The sequence below is a fragment of the Mastigoproctus giganteus genome, chromosome 4 (genome assembly GCF_048544385.1).
Source record: "Mastigoproctus giganteus isolate SK-2022 chromosome 4, ASM4854438v1, whole genome shotgun sequence".
In the NCBI taxonomy this organism is placed as follows: Eukaryota; Metazoa; Arthropoda; class Arachnida; order Uropygi; family Thelyphonidae; genus Mastigoproctus; species Mastigoproctus giganteus.
In genome coordinates, this window is record NC_143578.1 from 9,925,562 (window position 1) to 9,946,492 (window position 20,931).

The 20,931-nt window shown below is 37.3% G+C and overlaps 1 protein-coding gene across 8 annotated transcripts in view; it reads left to right on the top strand.

The window, feature by feature from the left end:
- Positions 1 to 19,234, top strand: part of GTPBP1 (GTP-binding protein 1) — a 270,000-nt gene extending 250,766 nt beyond the window's left edge. For all 8 annotated transcript variants that reach the window (XM_090372553.1, XM_090372554.1, XM_090372557.1 and 5 more), the window contains one exon: positions 18,576 to 19,234. In XM_090372553.1, the coding sequence (XP_090228679.1) occupies positions 18,576 to 18,937 (362 nt within the window). In that variant the 3' untranslated portion in view covers positions 18,938 to 19,234. The remainder of the gene's footprint in view (positions 1 to 18,575) is intronic.
- The last annotated feature ends 1,697 nt before the right edge of the window (positions 19,235 to 20,931 follow it).

Sequence of the window (20,931 nt, forward strand, 5' to 3'; positions counted from 1 at the left end):
GAAGAAGTATTTTTTATTTTATTTTTATTTTTATTTTTTTTTTTGCACATAAGGATACTGGAAGTATACTAAGTTATAACTGGTGTAACTAAATGATTTTGTGATAACTAAGAAGAAAGTGAAAGACAAATTGTTGAAACTAAAAGTAATAAGGCAGCCTGGTACTGATGTGGGAGCTACTCAATTATATTAAAAAAAGTGCCAAGCAGGTAATCAAACCCTTTGCCATAATTATGAGAACATCCTTGGATTCAGGAGAGGTCTCCATAGATTGAAGAATGTGCAAATGATTCACATGTGGAGGTCAAAGGGTGGAATGAGAGTAATTACAAATATGTAAGCTTGATTTGTGTTCCAGCGGAAAATAATGTGGTAAATAATGAGGGGGGAAAAAAATACTTCTTCGTGAATACTTGTAGCGGTTAAAGACGTAATGAAGAATTATCTTGGCCGGAATGCAGTTATACATCATTCTTAGCATTAATTTGCTAAGGGGAAATGTTTGCTAATCAATATGATTAGTTATTATGATGCAGAAATAACAAAGGAACTGGATGCAAAAAATATTTTATTGTCATATACTTACAGTTCAGTAAAACTTTTGCTACTGTTAACACGTGAAAGTCTGCTGCACAAATTGTAGCAGTGTAGGGGCAAGTTACTGCTATGGATAAAAGGATGATTAATGGTAGAAGATGGTGGTTATTAATGTGCACTGTTCTTCTTGGACTAATAATATTGGAGTCTCTCGGGATTCACTGTTTGGCTTCTTGCTGTTTTTAGTAGTTATTAATTCTACTGATGGAGAAATATCAAGCTTAATGCCTAGGTTTACACTTCATACATAGGTTGGCAAGGTGGTTAATGATAGGAATCAAGGCATACTACTGCAACAAACCCTAGAAAAATTAGGCGTATAGACCGAGGAGTGGCTGGACTTTAAAAGGTTAACATTGATAAATGCAAGGTACTACACTGATGAGCCAAAACATTATAGCCACCTACCTAATATGATGTTGGTCCTACATGTGCAGCAAAAACAGCTCATGCCTGGTGAGGCATGGATGTTACAAGATTTCTAAATGTGTCTTGTGGTATCTGGTACCAACACTTAACCAGCAGATCCTTTAATTCCTGTAAGGGCCATGGTTGAGACACCAGAGATTGGAGTTGCTGTTCTAACAGAAACCACAGATGCTCAATGAGATTGATATCTGGGGAATTTGGAGGCCAGGCAATATCTGAAAGTGTTCTGCGAACCAGTCTTGAACAATCCGGGTGGTGTGGCATGGCACATTATTCTGCTGAAAGACGGCACCAGCAGAGGGGAAGACCGTTACTGTGAAAGGGTTTATCTGGTCAGCAATGATGTTTAGGTAGGTGGTAGATGTCAGAGTGCCTGGCAATGGATGACCAGACCCAGAGTATCCCAGAAGAACATCACCCAAAGCACAACACCGCCACCACCGGCTTGTTTTCGTCCCACGGTGCATCTGGACACCATCACTTCCCCGGGTAAACAACACACACATACCTGGCCATCCACTTGGTGCAACAGGAAACTTCATTGGACCAGATGACCTTCTTCCAATCACTCAAGGTCCAGTTTCAATGCTTGCGTGCCCATTGACGGTACTGTAGCCAGTGGACCATGTTTAGCCTTGGCACTCGGAGCAGCCTGCGACTACACAGCCCCGTTTTCAGCTAGGTTCGATGTACTGTGTGTTATGACACATTACTCCTGTCACCAGCATTCCAATTACTGGCTAGGTGCACCATTCGCCCTTCCATTGCCACATACCATCTGGAAGAGCCTTTGCTCACCTCAAGCATCAGTGAGCTGTGGTCGTCCAACACCTCGCTAGTGGTTCGTGGATTTTCCCTCCTTTGACCACTTTTGGTAGGTATTAACCACAGTTGACTGTGAGCACACCACCAGCTATGCCGTTTCGGATATATGCTCTGAATTAGAATGGCCAGTTGTCTGGCCATTCTAATTTGGTCTTTGTCAAACTCGCTTAAGTCCTCTGCCTTTCTTTCCCATCTGAAGAACAAGAGTAACACTGATTATCAGAGCTCAGTATCAGGTGTGTTTTATACTGTGTCCTGACTTGCGCACGTGCTGTAGTTCACCTGCAGTTGCTTCAATTTGCATAACGACTCATTGGTCATAATGTTTTGACTCATCGGTATATGTAGATAGGGTAGAAGTAATCCCAGAATAACATACCAGTTGGATCGTACCACACTGAAAATAGTGGAGAATGAAAAGACCTGGGGGGATACACTCTGACATGAATTTCTCTGAGCATTGGGGTTCTGTCAATGATATACAGGAATTTTGCCAGCAGGCATACAAGAGGTGATTATCCTGCTGTATAAGGCAATGATTAGGCCATGTCTTGAGTACTGCATACAGGTCTGGAGGCCTTAGCTGAAGGATGTGGAACTATTGGAATGGGAGCAGAATAGAGCAACAAGATTAGTCAAAGACACACAAAGTTATTATTACTATGAAGAACCTTCAGTTCTGTAAATTACATTTTAAAACTGGCCATCTGGAAGAAGATCTGAATAGAGAAGATCTGGTTTAAGGTCTGAATAGAGTGAGTAAACTAAATGCTGATGGCATCCTTACCCTTTCTCGGACCACACTCATTAGGGGATGTAGCCGAGTGGTCAGTGCAAGGGAAGAGGGGTACACCTGAGTGAATATCGTTCAAACTGGCGTTACTGCTAAGTACGTTAGTGTTCTTGTATTCTCTCTATCTTGTGAAATCCTTTGATCTATTGTGGTTGCCCCATAGTATGTATAAACAGAAAATTTATTTTATTAATAAATTTAAATTAAAAAAAAAAAAAAAAAAATGGTTGCTGGATAAATGTGTGAAAATGTATTTTCAGCTGGAGAGTAATTGTTTGTTGTAACAAACTTTCATCTGGTATTGTGGAAGTAAGTAGATTGAATAAATTTAAGGAAGTATTAAACAGTTTGTCGAAGTGGGGAGGATATATGGATGAGGTTTTTTATTATTTTTTTAAACTTATATTTTCGTTTTTTCTGGTTGATGCTACATGAGCTTATCTCCCTGCATTTTTCAGCACTACTAACACTAAGTTATTAAGTTTAGCGAATAGAGGAGTGCTCTAAGAAAGAACCTGTTTTTGTACAGGTTACAAGTATTAAAACGCAAATAATATTTCAAGATTTTTGTATTCTCTCTCTCTCTCTCTGTTCAGCAGATAATATATAGTTATGCATATTATTCAGCATAGTACTTGTTTTAATGTACAGCTCATATACTTTGTGTTGCCTGACTATTATGTCAGCAGAAACGAAATTTGGTCATCTTTGTTATGTAGGAAAGTGAGTAAGTCTGCACATGCCTTACAGGAACTCCCCGACTTACGTAAGGGTTGTTCCACGCGGCACCACGTAAGTTGGAATTTCCCCCATGCTTGTGCAGCACTCGCAACTGTGCTCGCTGAATTGATTGAATCAAAAAATAAATGTTCATCAAACATGTAAATAGAATTATTTATTGTATTTATTCAATTTTTTATCTCGTGCACAAATAAAAATTACAAAAGCGTGCAATTTAAAAAAATTTTCAAAGTAATAAATTTACCTCTCAAGCATCGTTGCCAGAATCAATGTCTTCAGCTGATGAGTACACTGCTGCAGAGGTTGAGGGCTGTGGAGATTTAGATGGGGTTGGCTGCTCAACCTTACAAAAGAACATATTAATGGATGACTGGATGGTGGCTTTTTTTTCATCGTAGATTGCCTGGTAGCAAGCAAGCATATCATTTACCCCTCTGTTAACTTTTAAGAATAATTCGCTGTCAAGATCCATCTTCTCAAACCTTGCCATTGCCGTCTCTTTGGTGGTGAAGCGTATTGGCTTCTCATTTGGTTCATCTTGAGCTTCGTCAGCATTTTCTTCTTTCACTATCACACTTTTGCAAGTCAATAAGTTCTTCATTAGATAATTCCTTCTCTTCTTCCTCTGTTAACTCCACATCTTTGGCATCAACCTCCAACTGAAGTAGCCTTGCAATCTTATCTGTAACCTCTTCATATGATTTGTCTTTTTCAGATCCTTCGAAGCCTTTTACGTGCCGTGGGCATATTTTCTTTCATGCGCCATTTAAACAACTTTTAGTAATTTCTGCCCAAACCTTATTAATGTTTAAGATGCCATGGTAAATACTGTAAGATTTCCAAAAGTCTCAACGTAAAATTTTTCTCATGATCTATGCCTGAGCAAATGTTGTGCTTAAATAGTATGCTTTTAAATTCAAAATAACACCCTGATCCATAGGTGGTTGGATGAGTGAAGTCATGTTTGACGGTAGAAATATGACTCTTGTTCAAATTGAAATCATCTAGATGCATAGGGTGTCCAGCAGCATTATCTAATAGAAGCAAAATCTTGAAAGGATTGTCGTTGTCTTTACAATATTTTTCAACCTTGGAAATGAAGCAGCGTTTAAACCAATCCTCAATGAGAGATATTGATCAGAAATGCATGGGTAGGAGGCTTTATTGATGCCCTTAAATGCATGAGGATTTCCAGAATGGTACACAAGCAGTGGTTTTAATCTGTAATCTCCTGCTGTCTTAGCCCCAAGCAAGAGCGTGGCCCTATCTTTTTGACGCTTTGAAACCTGGCATTGTATTTTCCTCTTTGGCAATGTATGTTGAATCTGGCATTTTTTTCCAATACAGAGCAGTCTCGTCAACATTAAAAATTTGCTGCATTGAATAGCCACCTTCATCAATAATTTTTTCCAACCCATCACAAAATTTCTCTGCAGCTGCAGAACTGGCGATTCAATGCATACTTTAATGTTGTGGAAACCAGCGCGATGCTTGAACCTATTGTTAAACCACCCATTGCGTGCCACGATTTGGCTTGGCTTTCACCATACTCATCCTTAATATCTTTATAAATACTTGTTGCTTTTGCTTGAATGGTCATTAAACTCAGGGGCACTCGCTTCTGAATCTGATTTCCATCCATATTATTAATGCACTGTCCTTTAAAATAGTATTCACTGTTGAAGCAACGAGACCTAATTCCCTTGCAATAGATAAATAAATAAATAAATTCTTTATTGCTAATAAGTACAGTACATGTACTAGAGACAATAATACTCAACACGGCGACATGGCCAGGAGTTTTACATTATAAATGAAATTATAAATGAAATTAATTGGCAAAAAGGAAAAAAATACCGTTACATAGAAATTGAGTTACAAACATGTAAATTATAATAATGAGAAATGAGGACTAAACGTCATATGGAGGAAATTATCCCAGTTCCACAGATGGAATCCACTCGAGGAGCATGTGACGGTATTTGTAGTCGGTAGCTAATTTCTGAAGGTCGACTCCAAGACGGAGCAGTGCCTGAATTTTGGGGAGTGCCTGGGCAGGTAGGAACCGACTACACAGTTTCAACCGGTTGTATTTGAGGATTAGTGTGGGCTCTGACCTCAAGGATGGCGTAGGATTGTGCCACTGACAGAAATTCCAGATGTTTGGGGCGTTTATCACTCCTGTGTACATTTTTACTGAAGTCATTAAATGCCTGCTGTCAATTAACCTCGGGAGCCTGGGTACATTTAGCTGCTCAGCCATGTCAGTTGTTCTCAATTGAGGGGGTCGGTGATGTTTATTTGTGGCCCATTTCATTGTCCAGTATTCACACGAGAACACCGGTTTTTGAAGTGAGGGCGACGCAGATACCCAAATTTCAGCAGCGTATAAAATAGCCAGATAAACGGTGGCTTGAAGATATCTGTTAGTGATTGCGGCATCGTTGGAATGAAGTAAGTGTTGTTTCGCTCTCCACCTTAGGGTGTTAAAACTATTCCAGAGGTATTCTGTGTGAACATTAAATTTCAGCTTCGGATCAAAATAGACACCGAGATCTTTATGGCAGGTAACCACTGGAATTAGAGCACCTAAAACTAAAGGTTGAATTATTGTTGGTTGCTGTTTCAATGAGTAAGTCATTATTGCAGATTTTGACGGGTTAAGGTTTAATCCAAACATCTTCAAGTAAGTTGAAAGAGTAGTCAAGTTCTCTGTGATGGAAGACGTAATTGCCATTGGGTTTGCAGACGGTGGGATTAAGGTAAGAAACTTTATATCGTCGGCATATATTAGAGCATCATCACGAGGACTCGTGAAAGGAATCAGAATTGCTGAGAAGAAAAGGCCAGACAAGACACCTTGTGGGACTCCTGCATTAATTTTTCTTGTAAAGTGGGTTTTCTTCAAAGTGAGGTGGACACTTCTATTCTTCAATAAGACAGTGAGGAAAGCTAGTAGGTCTCCATTAATCCTGAAGAAGAATTGCAGGAGTCTGAGAAGGGCTGTGACGTCTAGGCTGTCAAAAGCAGCTTCAATGTCAGCGTACACTATAGCTAATTCAGATTTAGTTTTGAAGGCTTGAAGAATTGATGTCTGTGCGGCCATGAGGTTTGTTGTGGTGGATCTATTTTCGACTACGAAATGGAACTGTTTCGGCTTCTGTGGCATCAGCTGTTTGTTTAATGCTGGAAGGAGTACCTTTTCTAGAAGTTTGAGGAGGGTGGAAAAGTTGAGATTGGTCTGAAATCTTTTAGGCTTGTTGGTGCTTTGACCTTAGGCAGTGGCCTCACAGAGTATTCATTCCACTGAGCAGGGAAAACTCGTGTGGAAAGAATAGAGTTGTAGATTGAGAGTAATGCACCTTGTGGGACTCCTGCATTAATTTTTCTTGTAAAGTGGGTTTTCTTCAAAGTGAGGTGGACACTTCTATTCTTCAATAAGACGGTGAAGAAAGCTAGTAGGTCTCCATTAATCCTGAAGAAGAATTGCAGGAGTCTGAGAAGGGCTGTGACGTCTAGGCTGTCAAAAGCAGCTTCAATGTCAGCGTACACTATAGCTAATTCAGATTTAGTTTCGAAGGCTTGAAGAATTGATGTCTGTGCGGCCATGAGGTTTGTTGTGGTGGATCTATTTTCGACTGCGAAATGGAACTATTTCGGCTTCTGTGGCATCAGCTGTTTGTTTAATGCTGGAAGGAGTACCTTTTCTAGAAGTTTGAGGAGGGTGGAAGAAGTTGAGATTGGTCTGAAATCTTTTAGGCTTGTTGGTGCTTTGACCTTAGGCAGTGGCCTCACAGAGTATTCATTCCACTGAGCAGGGAAAACTCGTGTGGAAAGAATAGTTGTAGATTGAGAGTAATGCATCTAGGATATACGGGCTAAGGCATTTAATTATGAAATGAGGTATCCTATCACGGCCTGCGGTACTAGATGGTCGCAGGGAGTTAATAGCATATATCAGTTGCTTTCTTGTGATGGAAATTATGGAAAGGTCATCAGTAGGAGCAAATTGGGAGTTTTGGAGAGGAATTTCAGCAGAGGCGAATTGGTTTTGAATCTTGAAATGTAGTCCATCCAGTTATCTAGATCAAGATTTGAATTAATTAATGAGTATTATTGACGCCATACTCATCAAGACATGATGAGTATGGCACTTTTCCTTTAGACAAGGTAGCATCAATGTATCTCTCTAATGCTGATGCCTTGAGTCTGTTGAACATAGCTCTTGCTCTGGAGTATAGGATTTGATCTTGGGTTGTGCCAAAGATTTTCCACTGCCTGTGAAGGTACTGTTTGTTGTGGAAACTGCACACTAGATCTTTGGTCCACCAAGCTCTAGTTCTTGGAGAAATGTGTACGGTTTTAGCTGATGCATAGAGGGCGACTGTATTTATCCATCTAGTGATTAGATCAACTACGAGGATTGGGTCACATCCATCAAGCACATGCCATGGAATAGACTGCGCTGCCTCGAGGCACTTTTTTTGGATCCAGAAAATTCTGAGAGAATATGATTTTCTTTTCAACAGTATTAGGGCAATTGAAGTTTGGCATAGACAGAACAAGGAGTAATGCAATTGGGTTGTGATCTGAATTGAAGGACGTTTCTGGTGGAATGTCGACTCTGCAAATTCCAGAACATAGAATCAATTCAAGGTGATTGGTGCCTCCCGTTGGCTCCTCATTGATAATCATCAACTTTAATGGAGAGAGATTGTTCATTAGTCGTTTAAAGAGAGGGCTCAGGTGGGGTGGAAGATTAAAATCACCGCAGAGTATGTGCGTAGCAGAAGGGTGTAACTTACTCATTATCCAGCCGGTAGCATCGTCAACTGTTGCAATATCTGGAGCTGGGGCTATGTAGATTGCGGTTAAATCGATTAAACTTCACAGTCACGAGTATTGCTTCGTAAAATAAGGAGTTGCTAGATGTGACGTGCACAAATTTCAGGTTGGAATCTTTGACGAAGATGGCAACACCGCCGCCTCTAGATTGAGATCTTGACGTGAAGAACGATGAAAATCCAGCGGGCGGAGCATAGGCTATTGACTCCTGATCAGGTTCAAGCCATGTTTCTGATAGACAGATTACATCCATGCTGTTGGACAACAAGAGTTGTTCGAGGGTTTCAGGCTTATTTCGGAGGCTCCGGACATTTTGGTAGAAAATTCTAAGGGCGAGTTGAAAGGGAATTTTTATAAGTGCTGATCTATTTGTAGATTGTTTTGAACACCTCAACAGATTAGGCCTTGTGGAATTTATCCTGTTAATTGAAAGTGATTGAAAAGCAGGGTTATGTGGTGTCATATCGGTATGTTTATAAGCAGTAGCTGGGGCAAGAAAGTGATTGGAGCTGGACATGTGGTGCAGTGGTTTTCGACAGTCGAGAGACACTAGTGTAGTTTCACAATTTGTTAGTCATGCAGGGGGGAGCTGTCATCTTTCTGTTTTGCTCATAAGATGGAAGTTGAAGTGGATGGTTTTGGGTCTTTCGGTTCATAAAAAAAGCCCGATTAAAGTGGCAACTGGCCATACAGATGTGGATGCAACAGATCTGAACGCCCGACTTTTGCAAACTACTCTAAAGGACGAGTAATTTTGCATTTTCTTGAGTAAATTTGCAGATACTTTGGTATGCAAGTTCTTTACTCATTGCAGCCTCAATTTCCCCAGCAGTTGTCAGTGGCCCCAGTCGGGAAATAAAAAGACTTCTGTGCTGGGAGGTGGAAGGCATGCTCATCGATTTCAGAATAGAGGATGTGGAGGTACCAATCCTAATCTGACACTTTTCCTTGATATTGGCAGGGTGGCTCTTAATTTGAAAGGGTGTCCTGGGGAAATGAGGGTTCTGATTAGCTGTTAATTGAGATGAAATAGAATGGGTAGCAGCGATTTTTGCCCAAGATTGTTTGTTCGTGACAGGTGAGCAATGGCTGCTTTCAGACAGCAGCACAGATGGTAAAACTTAGGTCAATTTTGGAGGTAGGGTGCTAATTTGGTGGGCTTCCACTTGTGGATCGCACCTCTGTTCAGCTGCTTGACACGAATTCATGACCGGGACTTCGCTGCTTGCTAAATTAGGGAATTGAAGTTCCTCTGAAAGGTGATTGTCTCCCTGAGTATTTGGGCAACATTCCAATTCGGCGGGATTGTGTGAGGGCAAAATATCTTTCTCTGCGGATTGGGTGGTGATTTGAGTATTGATTCTGTTAGCCGGTTCATTTTGTTTGGAAAACTTATGAATTTTGAAACATCCAGTTTTGATTTGCATATTGGTAGTATTAACACACTATTAAGCTATTAACACAGGTATGAAATTTCTTTGCAACTCATCTGCTGCAGACTTGCTTATTGACTCGTTCTGGATTTCTGGCCTTGGCTTGTCCTGTATGGACAGTGCGGCCATTGACACTGTTCCTGGCAAAGAGATATCGGTTTGGATTATTGCTCCGGGCCTGAGAAACGGTTAATTTGTCTTTGGTGCACGACGGTTGCAACAAGCTTTGCGACGAAAAACTTATCTCACCCCTAATACACCCCGGCGTTTTGCAACTGATTAACTTGGGTGCTTCATTATGACAGTTATTGAGGGTATCCACAGGGAGGATCGATTTAGCGGTATTACGATTTTTTGAAATTACATCAGATGGAACATCTCGCGACAAAAGTTGTATACTGACCATGTTATTCATATCAGAATTTTCATTCATGTTGTTATGTTCAGATGGTCTGCTCTTGACTGCGTCTACCCCTTTTGATTTAAGTTCCATTCCATGCATATTGCAAAATGAAGCATGGCTGTTCCTTGACGTGCGCATCATATTATAGATCGTGGTATCTTGTTCGCTGAGTTTTTTGTTCCGTTGTTTTTCTTTTTCAGAACTCATTATGAGTTCTTGTTGAGTTGCTAATATCGTGCGGATTTGCTGTTTTAAAAGGTCCTGGTTGGTAATGACCGTATCTAGTTTGATTCGTAACTCATCTATATGGGATTTCAAGTCATGATGATTTGTGTTGCTTCGATTTATTGACGAGTTTTGCTCTGAGCAAATTTGATTAATTAACTGTAGAGTGTCTGTACAATTGGTGTCTTGTAGAGGGAATTTGGATCCAAAGGTTTTTATCTCTGAATTCTCAAAAGAGACTTCATTATCTGATAATTCATCAATAATCTTGGAGAGCGCTTCTTTTCGTTTTTTATCAGATATTTTCCCGGTTTGGTTTATCTCTGTTGCAGTACAGCCAGCACAAATCCATTAATTTTTTTTTTTTTTTGCTTCATTTTCTTAAATGTCCTATGCGCCACTGAGGCACATTTTAGACAATATTCCATTTTGCAGCTTATACAGAAAAGCGTATTTTTTACCTGATTCTTGCAGATCAGGCATGTCTCTGTTCTCCTCATCCTCGGTTATGAAAAAGGCTTGCTTGTTCCCTGAGAAAACTCAAAACACGCTGAGTTCAGTTTTCGTTGCTCTTCTAAGCCGATTTCTGCATGGCAATCACACAAGGCCTGGTCTCCGAGTTTCTATAGCTTTAACGTTGTTATTTGTGGCAGTCAAATTTGTTGAGGCAGGGAAACGATTGTCTACTTACAATTATGATTATGGTTCAAGTCTCTGTGGGAGTTCCTTTGCCAAAATGACCTTGGAGTAGGTACCAAACGACTCCCGTTCAAGGTCTTAGTTATTGCTTTGTATAAGCTTATAAGTATACATCACGTACATTAAAACTTGGTGTAGCCAGCATTAAAATTATAAAATATAATTAAAAAGTTACCTTTTAACTTCATTGCAGAAACAACATGTTCATCCAAGAGCTCATTAAATTCTGAGAACGGCTGTACAAAAATTTATCATACTTTGACAACTAAACACACAAATTTTTGATTAAACATAGAGCACTAAAAATACACAGCAGTGTGGTTACGGGGCCACGGTGGCATATTCACCGCTTCGATTCTAATTAAATTAAACACACTAAAACTGTCCAACTTCCTGTTTTCTTAGCAGGGTTGTCATGAAAACTCCGCAGACACTAAAAACAGTTCATACTTAATGTTCAAACTAAGAAGCAAACTCCCAGTGGGAACGAGCCAATATCCTTCAAACCCCGGATTCTTATTTCCGAAGAGAAATACAGTAGTGAAACAGCTAAGCCTAATTATCGACAATGCGCATGTAACTACAGCAAAACGTGTTAGAACATGGCCAGCAGAATGCTAAGCCTAATGAGATTAGGCAGATAACGAGAGAGTTCTTACAAGATAACTCTGCTAATAACAGAATTTTCTCACCGACGTAATCCGCTTGCTTAGTTCTTTCAGCTGGCACACTTTTCCAGTGGAAGAATTCACTTTAAACACATTAAATAATTCGAAATTCAGGAGCTCGAGAAATTGTGGCTGCGCTAAATGACGGCCATGACAAACTTTGTCCTGCTTCGTACTTCTTAATCATTTTCATCTTCATTTCTAAATCAATTTTGTGTTGTTTCCTGGCACTACCACCACTTGCACTTTTTGTTGGTCTCTTTTCCTTCATCATTGTAATATGTAAATAGGAATGAAGAGAAGTTTCTGAAAATTTGTTTTTTTATATGATTGAAGATTTCAGTGAAAGGGAACACATTTCACCATAATAGTGTAAAAACCCACACAATTGCAATTATTGGTACTATTGCAAATGCAATGAGATAGAGTTTATAATTAGATGCACTAACAGAAAAGCCCAATAAACTGGAAAGTTCATATTGTTTTTTGGTTGTAACCTCCAGAAACGTCCTTTAGAAAAATATCACAAAGGCATTCAAAATTGATTCTTATAACGGAACATATGATAACGATGAAAGGGTAGTGCAATTTCCATTATAAATATGACCTTTTAGAGAGATAAACAGCTTACTAATATAGCAAAAATGTTCAACTTCCAAAGACTTGGAACTAGGGCTTACAATACCGGGATCCCGGTCATTTTTTTCCTGTATTGATACAAAAAATACCAGTTTTTTCGGCCGACCGGGCTAGCCGAGTGGGTAAAGTACTTGCCCGGCAACCCAAAGGTCGCGGGTTCGATTCCCGCCTCGGGCTTGGATCAAAGTACTGCAAAAACCTTGGGAGGTGCAATATGGCCACAGAAGCCGATGCGCCAACAACTACCAAATCAAAAAAAAAACAAGTTTTTCGGTACTAATTTAAAAAAAAAAAAAAATTGTTTATAATTTAATTACATAAAGGTTATAAAATCACCTTTATGTGATTATGACGTCGTTATTTCTACTAGCAAATGTTCAATAAATCATCGATAGGACACCATGCAACATTGCGACCTGTCCACAATTCTCGGACAACTTCATGTCAGACCGTATCATAACTCGTAAGGCCCGTTCCTCCACTACTGACTTTAGTTCAACTCCACCAAGTGTATAAATTATATTGGGGTTGCTATTCCCCAGGTGTAAGACCTTGCATTTTGCTGAATTAAAGCATAGCTGCCACTTTTCTGACCATCCCGGAAGTCTATCTAGGTCACTCTGAAGAAGCTCTGCTTGGCAGCGATCTTTACATCATCTGCAAGTTTAAACCTCACGCCCTCCATCCCTTCATAGATCTCATTTAAGATAGTCAAAAACAACAGTAGTCCCAATACTGATCCTTGGGGAACCCCACTTCTTCTTACATTAACCCAATCTGAGAAATAACCATTTATCACAACCCTCTGTCTGGTGCCCTCAAGCCATCGTGCTATCCATCTAAGGATTTTCCCTATGATTCCACCCTGCTCCAACTTATAAAGTAAACACTCATGTGGGACTGAGTCAAATGCTTTGCTGAAATCCAAATAGACAATGTCAAAATTATTCCCAAAGTCCAGCTGTTGAGTGACCTTGTCAAAATAACTAGCCAAATTAATTAAATATGATTTTCCCTTTAGAAAACCATGCTGTGTATCCTACAGAATTCCATTTCCATATAAATGATCCTGAATTCCACCCTTGATCATTGCCTCCATGATTTTCCCTACTACTGAAGTTAGACTGGCCAGTCAGTAATTTCCCGTTACACTCCTAGAACCACCTTTATATTCCAATTTACACCAATCCAACGGAATCTCTCCTGAGTCCAGTGATGCTCTCATAACTAGCCTTAAAGGTTTAATGCCCTCACTTGCTGCCTCCTTTAAGATTATAGGGTATATGCCATCAACCACAGGAGCCTTACTCGCTGTAGGTGCGAAAGTTCTAATTAAATAATCACTTGAAATTTCAACTTCATTAATTACATTTTTTTCAACTTCACTTCCATGATATCTCATTGACACAAAGGGGTTTTTTATGTAAATATCGATGCAAAGTAACTGTTGAGTTCATCTGCAACTCTTCAGCTGTGGTATCTAACTGTCCACCATTCATTACATAAGGGTCCAATCTGATTTGTCCTTCTGTTCTTTGCCATTTATATATGTGAAGAATTCCTTAACTGCACTCTGCTCTCTTCTTTATTCCTTATCCCCACTCTTTGCTCTCTCCCAGACTCAGTAAAGATACTACAGTGAAAATTATACTTCGCTTAATAAAACATCTTTCTCCTTCAGAAAATGATGAACATAATTCAACCATGGAAGACCAACATGGAGCAGAACATCAGTGTTCCTCAAATTCTTTCCAAAATATGAAATTGCCTTACACCAATGAGATTTTAAAAGATGAACTTGAGTCAGAAATTAATGAAATACTTTTAACTATTTTTGCTAAAAAAGTTCAAAGCTTATAAAATATGGACTGAGATTGTCTACGATTATCTCGGTACAATAATACCAGAATAGAATCCCAAAGGGCGTTTTCTTCCGCTAATCAAATATGTACTAAAATCAGATCCAATTTAAACGATCATACTATTGATTGCTTATGTTTCTGAAGAGCTCACTTTATTTGGACAGGTAGTGTGGATGCTTAAACATAACTAAACTTTGCAGTAACAATATGTATTTTTTTGTTTTTAGAATAACTGTATTTTAATGATTTTTTCTGAATATTTATTATTGCAATAAAAGTATATTTAAAACATGAATTCAAGTAATTACAGTACTTGTTTTTTTTTTTTTTTTTCCTTACTTTATTGCACCTAATTGTCATCAAAATTTATTGAGAAAGACGTTTGTTTTTGGAATACCGGTATCCTGGTTTCATAAATTAAAAATACCGAAATACCAGTATTAAGATTTTGACCGGTATTGTAAGCCTTACTTGGAATGAATTACAAAAAAAAAAATAAAAAAAAAAAAACATGTTATTGGGTTCACATTACGATATTTTCACGATGCCTCCGTTTATTCCTACGGGATGCAAAATACTTTTTTTTTTTTAGTTAGAACTGGCCAGCAAAAACTTGCGCAAAGTCGAATTTCTATAAGTCGAGTATTACGTAAGTCGGGAGTTTCTGTAGTTAATTTCATTTTATTGTCTAATATGAATCTCTCTCTCTCTCTCTCTCTCTCTCTCTCTCTCTCTCTCTCTCTCTCTCTCTCTCTCTCTCTCTCTCTCTCTCTCTCTCTCTCACACACACACACACATTCATTTGTCATCCTCTCACAGTGTGCACCCTTCACATTGTTAGAAATCAGTGTTTTGTTTTCAGTAGTGTGAACCACTGTAACTAAAATTTCAGTAGTGTAAACAAAATCATGCTATAGTGCATAATATGCATAATTCACTATGATCAGATGAAGTTTTGGAGAAAGTGAGTATAAATATAAAAGTTAAAGGCAACATGCTATATACTAGGATTCACCGGTTAGTTTTCATTTGGGTCTGTATTAGAAAAAAATTAATGTCACAGTATATGCATGCTTGAAATTAAAATAAAGTTAATAAATCATCTAATATTTGTATTTATGTAATTATAGATACAATGTTTAATTTTATGTACATATGCATATTAATGAGAAAAATTGCATTTTTTTTTTCCAAAACAATTTTTTTGAAATCTGGAACAAACTTTGCAGATGATCATTCTTTAGCCAATATCGAAACTTTTGTTCTTAATGTGGTTCATTTTTGAAAACACTGATTAACGTATATATGTGCCTGACCATTGCCTTATCCCCTTGTATAAGGCAATGGTCAGGCCACACCTTGAGTACTGTATACAGGTCTGGCGGCCTCATTTTAAGAAAGATGTAGAGCTGTTGGAACAAATACAGAGAAGGGCAACAAGATTAGTGAATGGAGCAAAGGGTTGCTCTTGTGAAGAATGGCTTCATTTTTTCAAATTACAGTGTCTGGAGACTAGGCACCTGCGAGGTGAGGTGTATAAAGCCTTGAATAGTTTGAGCATGCTCAATGCTGATGGGATTCTTCCTGTTGCTCAGAATAATTGCCTGAGAGGGTATAAATTCAAATTGAGGAAAGGCAGTTGTAGGATAGATGTGCAGAAGTTTGCCTTTAGCCAGCGGGTGGTTGATTGCTGGAACAAACTTCCATCTGTCATTGTAGAAGTTGAATAGATTCAAGGCAGAACTAGACAAACATTTGGAGCGGATGGATGGGTGAAATGAGAAGGGAATGTGTCTTTTTTTTTTTTTTTTTGGCTGATGCTATATAAGCTTGCTTTCTTGCATCATGTGCCTTTGGTAATACTAATGTTGATCTGAATGTTGTAAATTGAGTATACAGTTTTCACATTGCACATATTTTCCCCAAAACTGTTGAAAAATCAGCCATTTCCAATTGCGCAACTTTATTACTTTTAAACCATTTTGCTGCCTCGTTATTCAATTCCTCATTTGGTTCATGTAAAAATTGACATATGAGCTGTGTTAATTTTTATGTATATTTTTTTTTCAAATCTGTAAACTTTTTTTTTGTCAAATTCATCTTTTAGTTTTAGAAAATTATTGTATTTGTTTTTATCTAATTGTATATTAAGTTCTTCCATCAGTACTTCTTTCACATATGGAAAATGTGGCATGTCATCATTTAATCAGAGGAAAAATATGTTGAGTTTCTTATGAAATGAATATACAATTGATAGCAATTCAGAAATAACCGTGCCCTTTCCTTGTAATTTCTCATTTAGATTGTTCAAATGTGTAACTATATCAGTTAAGAAGGCAGTAGTAAATTACATTTGTATCTTGAAGAAAAATTAGATGATTTCTCACTGCTGGAATTGTGGAAATAGCAAGAAATAATTTTACTTTCTGAATTGACCCACAGTCTTCATAAAATGTCACTCTTGCTAAGCCACATTATTGTGAAGCATATCAATGTAATTGGCTTCAACTTCCTGAAGAAACAGTGTGAATCACCAATGATGAACTGAGGATGTAGGTTGAATAAAACTAATCATCTTTATAATTTTACATTATTCTTCAAAAATTTTAATAAGTTTCCAACATAAGACAGTTTGAATTATGCAATAACGTAGCAGATTTATATTATCTTGCTTCGGGTGTTGAACCAGTCCTTTGGTTGAAGCTGTCATTGCAGGAGCACTATCTGTGCATATTGATATTAACTTGGATATATCAAGATCGGTAGTATTCATAAATTCAGTAAGTAAATTGTATAAGTCTTCTCCACAAGCTCTGTCCTCAAGGGAGGGATAACACAATTAAGAGTTCTTCGTGGTATTGCTCACTTTTTTTGTAAAAAAAATCGCATAAATATTAAGTATTTGCAGTATCGCTAAAGTCACAATATTCAGAAAGTTAAACATGATGTTGTATTTGTTTAAAATATTCTTCTGCTGGTATTTCTGAATTTCTCATATAGCTTCTGGCTGATAACAGGATCCTGTGAATGCCATCAACGAGGAAGAAATACATAAGGCAGCTTTAGTCACTTTTTCTTGCTGGGACAGACATCGTTTCATAATTTGTGTTGAAGCAAAGAAGCTTGATAATAAATTTGCCACTTTATTTTTAAGAAGGACACTTCCTACTGTGTGTTTATTATGAAAACTTGTATGCTTCATATCATAATGATGTTTCAGCAGTGGCACATTATCCTATAGTCAAAAAAGACATCTGCCTAGGGGACCTGATCAGATGGGGGGGGCAAAATCACTGTTTCAAAAACACATTGCTGTTTTTTTTTTTAATATTTAGTGATTTTTATCGGAAACTGAATTTTCTACCTGTCAAGGTCAACGAACTTGAAGATTAATTTGAAAATTACTTTTTTTTTTTTTTTTTTTTTTTTTCAAAAATGGTGTTACCAATTTGGTGAAATTTTATATTTAATTCTTCCTTAAATAGTTGAGTTAATTGAAAAAATAGACTGCCATGTTTTTTTTTACCCGACAACGCTGGCACCCTTATGCTTCAGGCAGCACAGCATCAGAAAGAAGGTAGCCACGATCTTATCAACCAGTCTTGAGTGAATGTCCAAGCAGAACTGAGGTGCAACGGAATAATTCATCAGTTTTTGATTTTAATGAGTGTAAGAACATTAAATATTGAGTTAACAGAAGAACACAGAGAGCTGAACTTTTTCAATAAGAACATTTTAGCTTAAATATCGTAGGTATTTTAATTCGTTTTTGTAAATTAATTTTTGTTTTGTTTTGTTTTATATTAACAAATGTAGCAGATACCAGATATATATATATAGTGATAAAATCATGGTTTCCATTGTTTCTTTGAATGGAATTTCTGTGCCCCAAATTCCTTTTTGTCTTTGGCCCCGTGAAGGTATAACACACCACTGCATTTCAGATTACTACTTTTAATAATAGCAACTGTTTGAAGACAAATTATACACACTGGAATTGCTCCTTTATTGGGAAGTGTAAAACAATAATTACTTAATATTGCTCTCCTGGCTAGTTCCCTTATAAAGTGCTATAACAGGAGTTTACTGTACCAAAAGTAAGTTGCAAAACTGGTAACATGACTATTCTTGGTTTTAATTTAGAGCTTTGATAATGACTTGTTATTTAGCTATGTAAATAGGATATACATGCAAACTTATATATATATATTTTGTGTAGTAAAAATTCTTAGCTTTTTTAATTTCTCCTTTTGTGTAAGTGACAGCATTATATGCTAAACAAAATTTTAGTATGTGCATGTATAGCTTTTGGGTAGATTGTTCTAAAATAAGAATAAATACTAATTTATTTATTCATTTTATTGGTATTTATATTTTTTACTCTAAAATAGAGGAATTTTTTTTTTTTTTTAACAGTTCATTGTGGTAGCATTCGACAGACTGCTTCAATTCTCAGTATGTCTAAGGAGTGTTTACGAACGGGAGACAAAGCAATAGTTCACTTTCGTTTCATTAAAAATCCAGAATACTTACGTGCAGGTATGAGAATGGTGTTCCGAGAAGGAAGAACAAAAGCAGTTGGAAATGTTGTAAGATTATTACACAATGCTTTACCGGCAAGCCAGTTAGCACGTACTAAACCAAATAAGATGAGACCAGCTAATGCATTTACAAGTCCTACAGAATCGCCGTCAAAAAGTGAAAAGGAACCACAGAAATCAAATAAGAGGAACAGGGGTCGCCACCATCAAGGAAACAAATTTGTGCAGGCAGTATGACTTTTGTCATTCTGTTTTTTAGTGCTGTAACTGGACTCTGGTTTATAGTAAACATCATGACAGTTCCATTATGGAAATTTTAACTGTGACACATTGTGCTGTTTTCAGCATTCGATTCTTATTATTTAAAACTCCATCTCTGTTTTGGTGATCACTAAATTTAAAAGTAATAGAATTTTACATTCTTGTTATGCATCTCTTGACTTTTACAATTTTAGTATACTGCTAAACAGCCATCCGGTTTATTTTATTTAACATCAGAGCATAAAATGCTGCAGTTTGTATATTCACATTACTAGTTCCGGGACAGTTAAACTGAAGCTTGAAGCACAGTGAAGTTTTCAGTTAAAAAATAAAAAAAGTTGATGTTATCTGTTCTTTGTCTTTCATAATCACTGCAGTACTGCACATAATCACACAGTGATTATGTGCAGTACTGCTTTTCAAGATTATTTAGAAAAATTAAAGTACATTTAATTTTAACATCAGAGAATTTTAAAAATTGGCAAAATTTTTTAATTTGCATATATCTGATTATAATTAATAATTAGATATGAGGCATAAAAACAAAAACTTAAAGGAACTTTTTTGTTTCTTACTAGCTATTTGGATGGATCTCCTTCCAAGTAGTCTTCTTAAAACTATACACTGCTTCTTATATCTTTGTAAGCATTACTGATTGGCTTTATAGAATTGCAGCTAATTCTCATGTTACAGAAAGGGGTCGACTTTGAACTTAAGAAACAAAAAAAAATTCATAGGAGGTTAAATCTGTTGAGGATTTAGCTCCCTAAGGATGTGTCAGGTTTGGGGACCACAGTGATGGAATAATTCACAAGAAATTCTTGAATGAAAAGCACTGGATGGAGTGCCAAATCCCCAAAGCCTACTTTTCTAGCCATTTTCTCTGAACAGCATTGCATGATCACTATAGAACTGTTCTGTAGTATTCCTGGTTCACTGTTTAACCATGAGGAAAAAATTCATAATGAACAATGATCTGAGTCAAGAAATACAGTAAAATGATCTTCACATTTGATAGTTTTTTATTTTTTTTATTGAGCCTTGAATGTAGTCTTCTGGAAGGACTACGCTTTTGTTTCACCACCAATAACGGTGGAAGTACTGCTTCCATCATTACTAGTGGAAGAAAGAAAGAGTAGGTCCACAGCAGCACAAGATCCTGAGATACAAGAACTCACCACTCTGGTCATCAATGAGGATGCAGGGCATGAACTTTTCTGAAACACTGCATTCCCAAATGCTGTGTTAGAATCAGTGTACATCTCCCATAAGGAATACCAATTCACTAGCGACTTTGCAGATAGTAACATCAATCACTCCTGATCAGATCACCAACACAAGTGATTGAATCGTTGGTTTAGTATTAGTAGGGCAAATGATGCAAGAAAGCAATCTTATGAGGTTTATGAAGTTTGAAGGGTGGCTAGAGCAAGGATCATCTTTGACAAGCTGCCCTCTTTAAACTTTGCAAATCACTGAAAAGTCTTCAAATGCCACAGAATCTTCTCCAAAAATTGTTTCTGTTTCACTTTTTTTCTAATTCAAAACAAAATTTGATGCAAATTTGTTACTCAGTAAAAGCATTGATTTTAAAGTGCAATTCAATACTTAAAAGACCTATTCAGCACATTAATTCAAACTGACTTCGGATAAACAGGTGATTTATCATTGCTATATTGAGATGGAGCACCAAATGTAATAAATGGTAACTCAGTGATGCCACAATATAAAGGTACAAAGTCACTCTCCAAACTTTTTGACCACACTTCATCTATATTTCTTGTTTTCATTGTTTCACTGTTCCTAAAATTGCTCATGGGATTTAAGTAATTTCAGTGGAGTTATGTTCTTTATAAAAAAAAAAAAAAAACAACAGGAAAACTCAGTAACCATGAGTGTAAGAACAGCTTTTCATTATTTTTCCACCCTACATATTGCAGAACAAGTTAGTTAATGTATTCAGTGTTTCA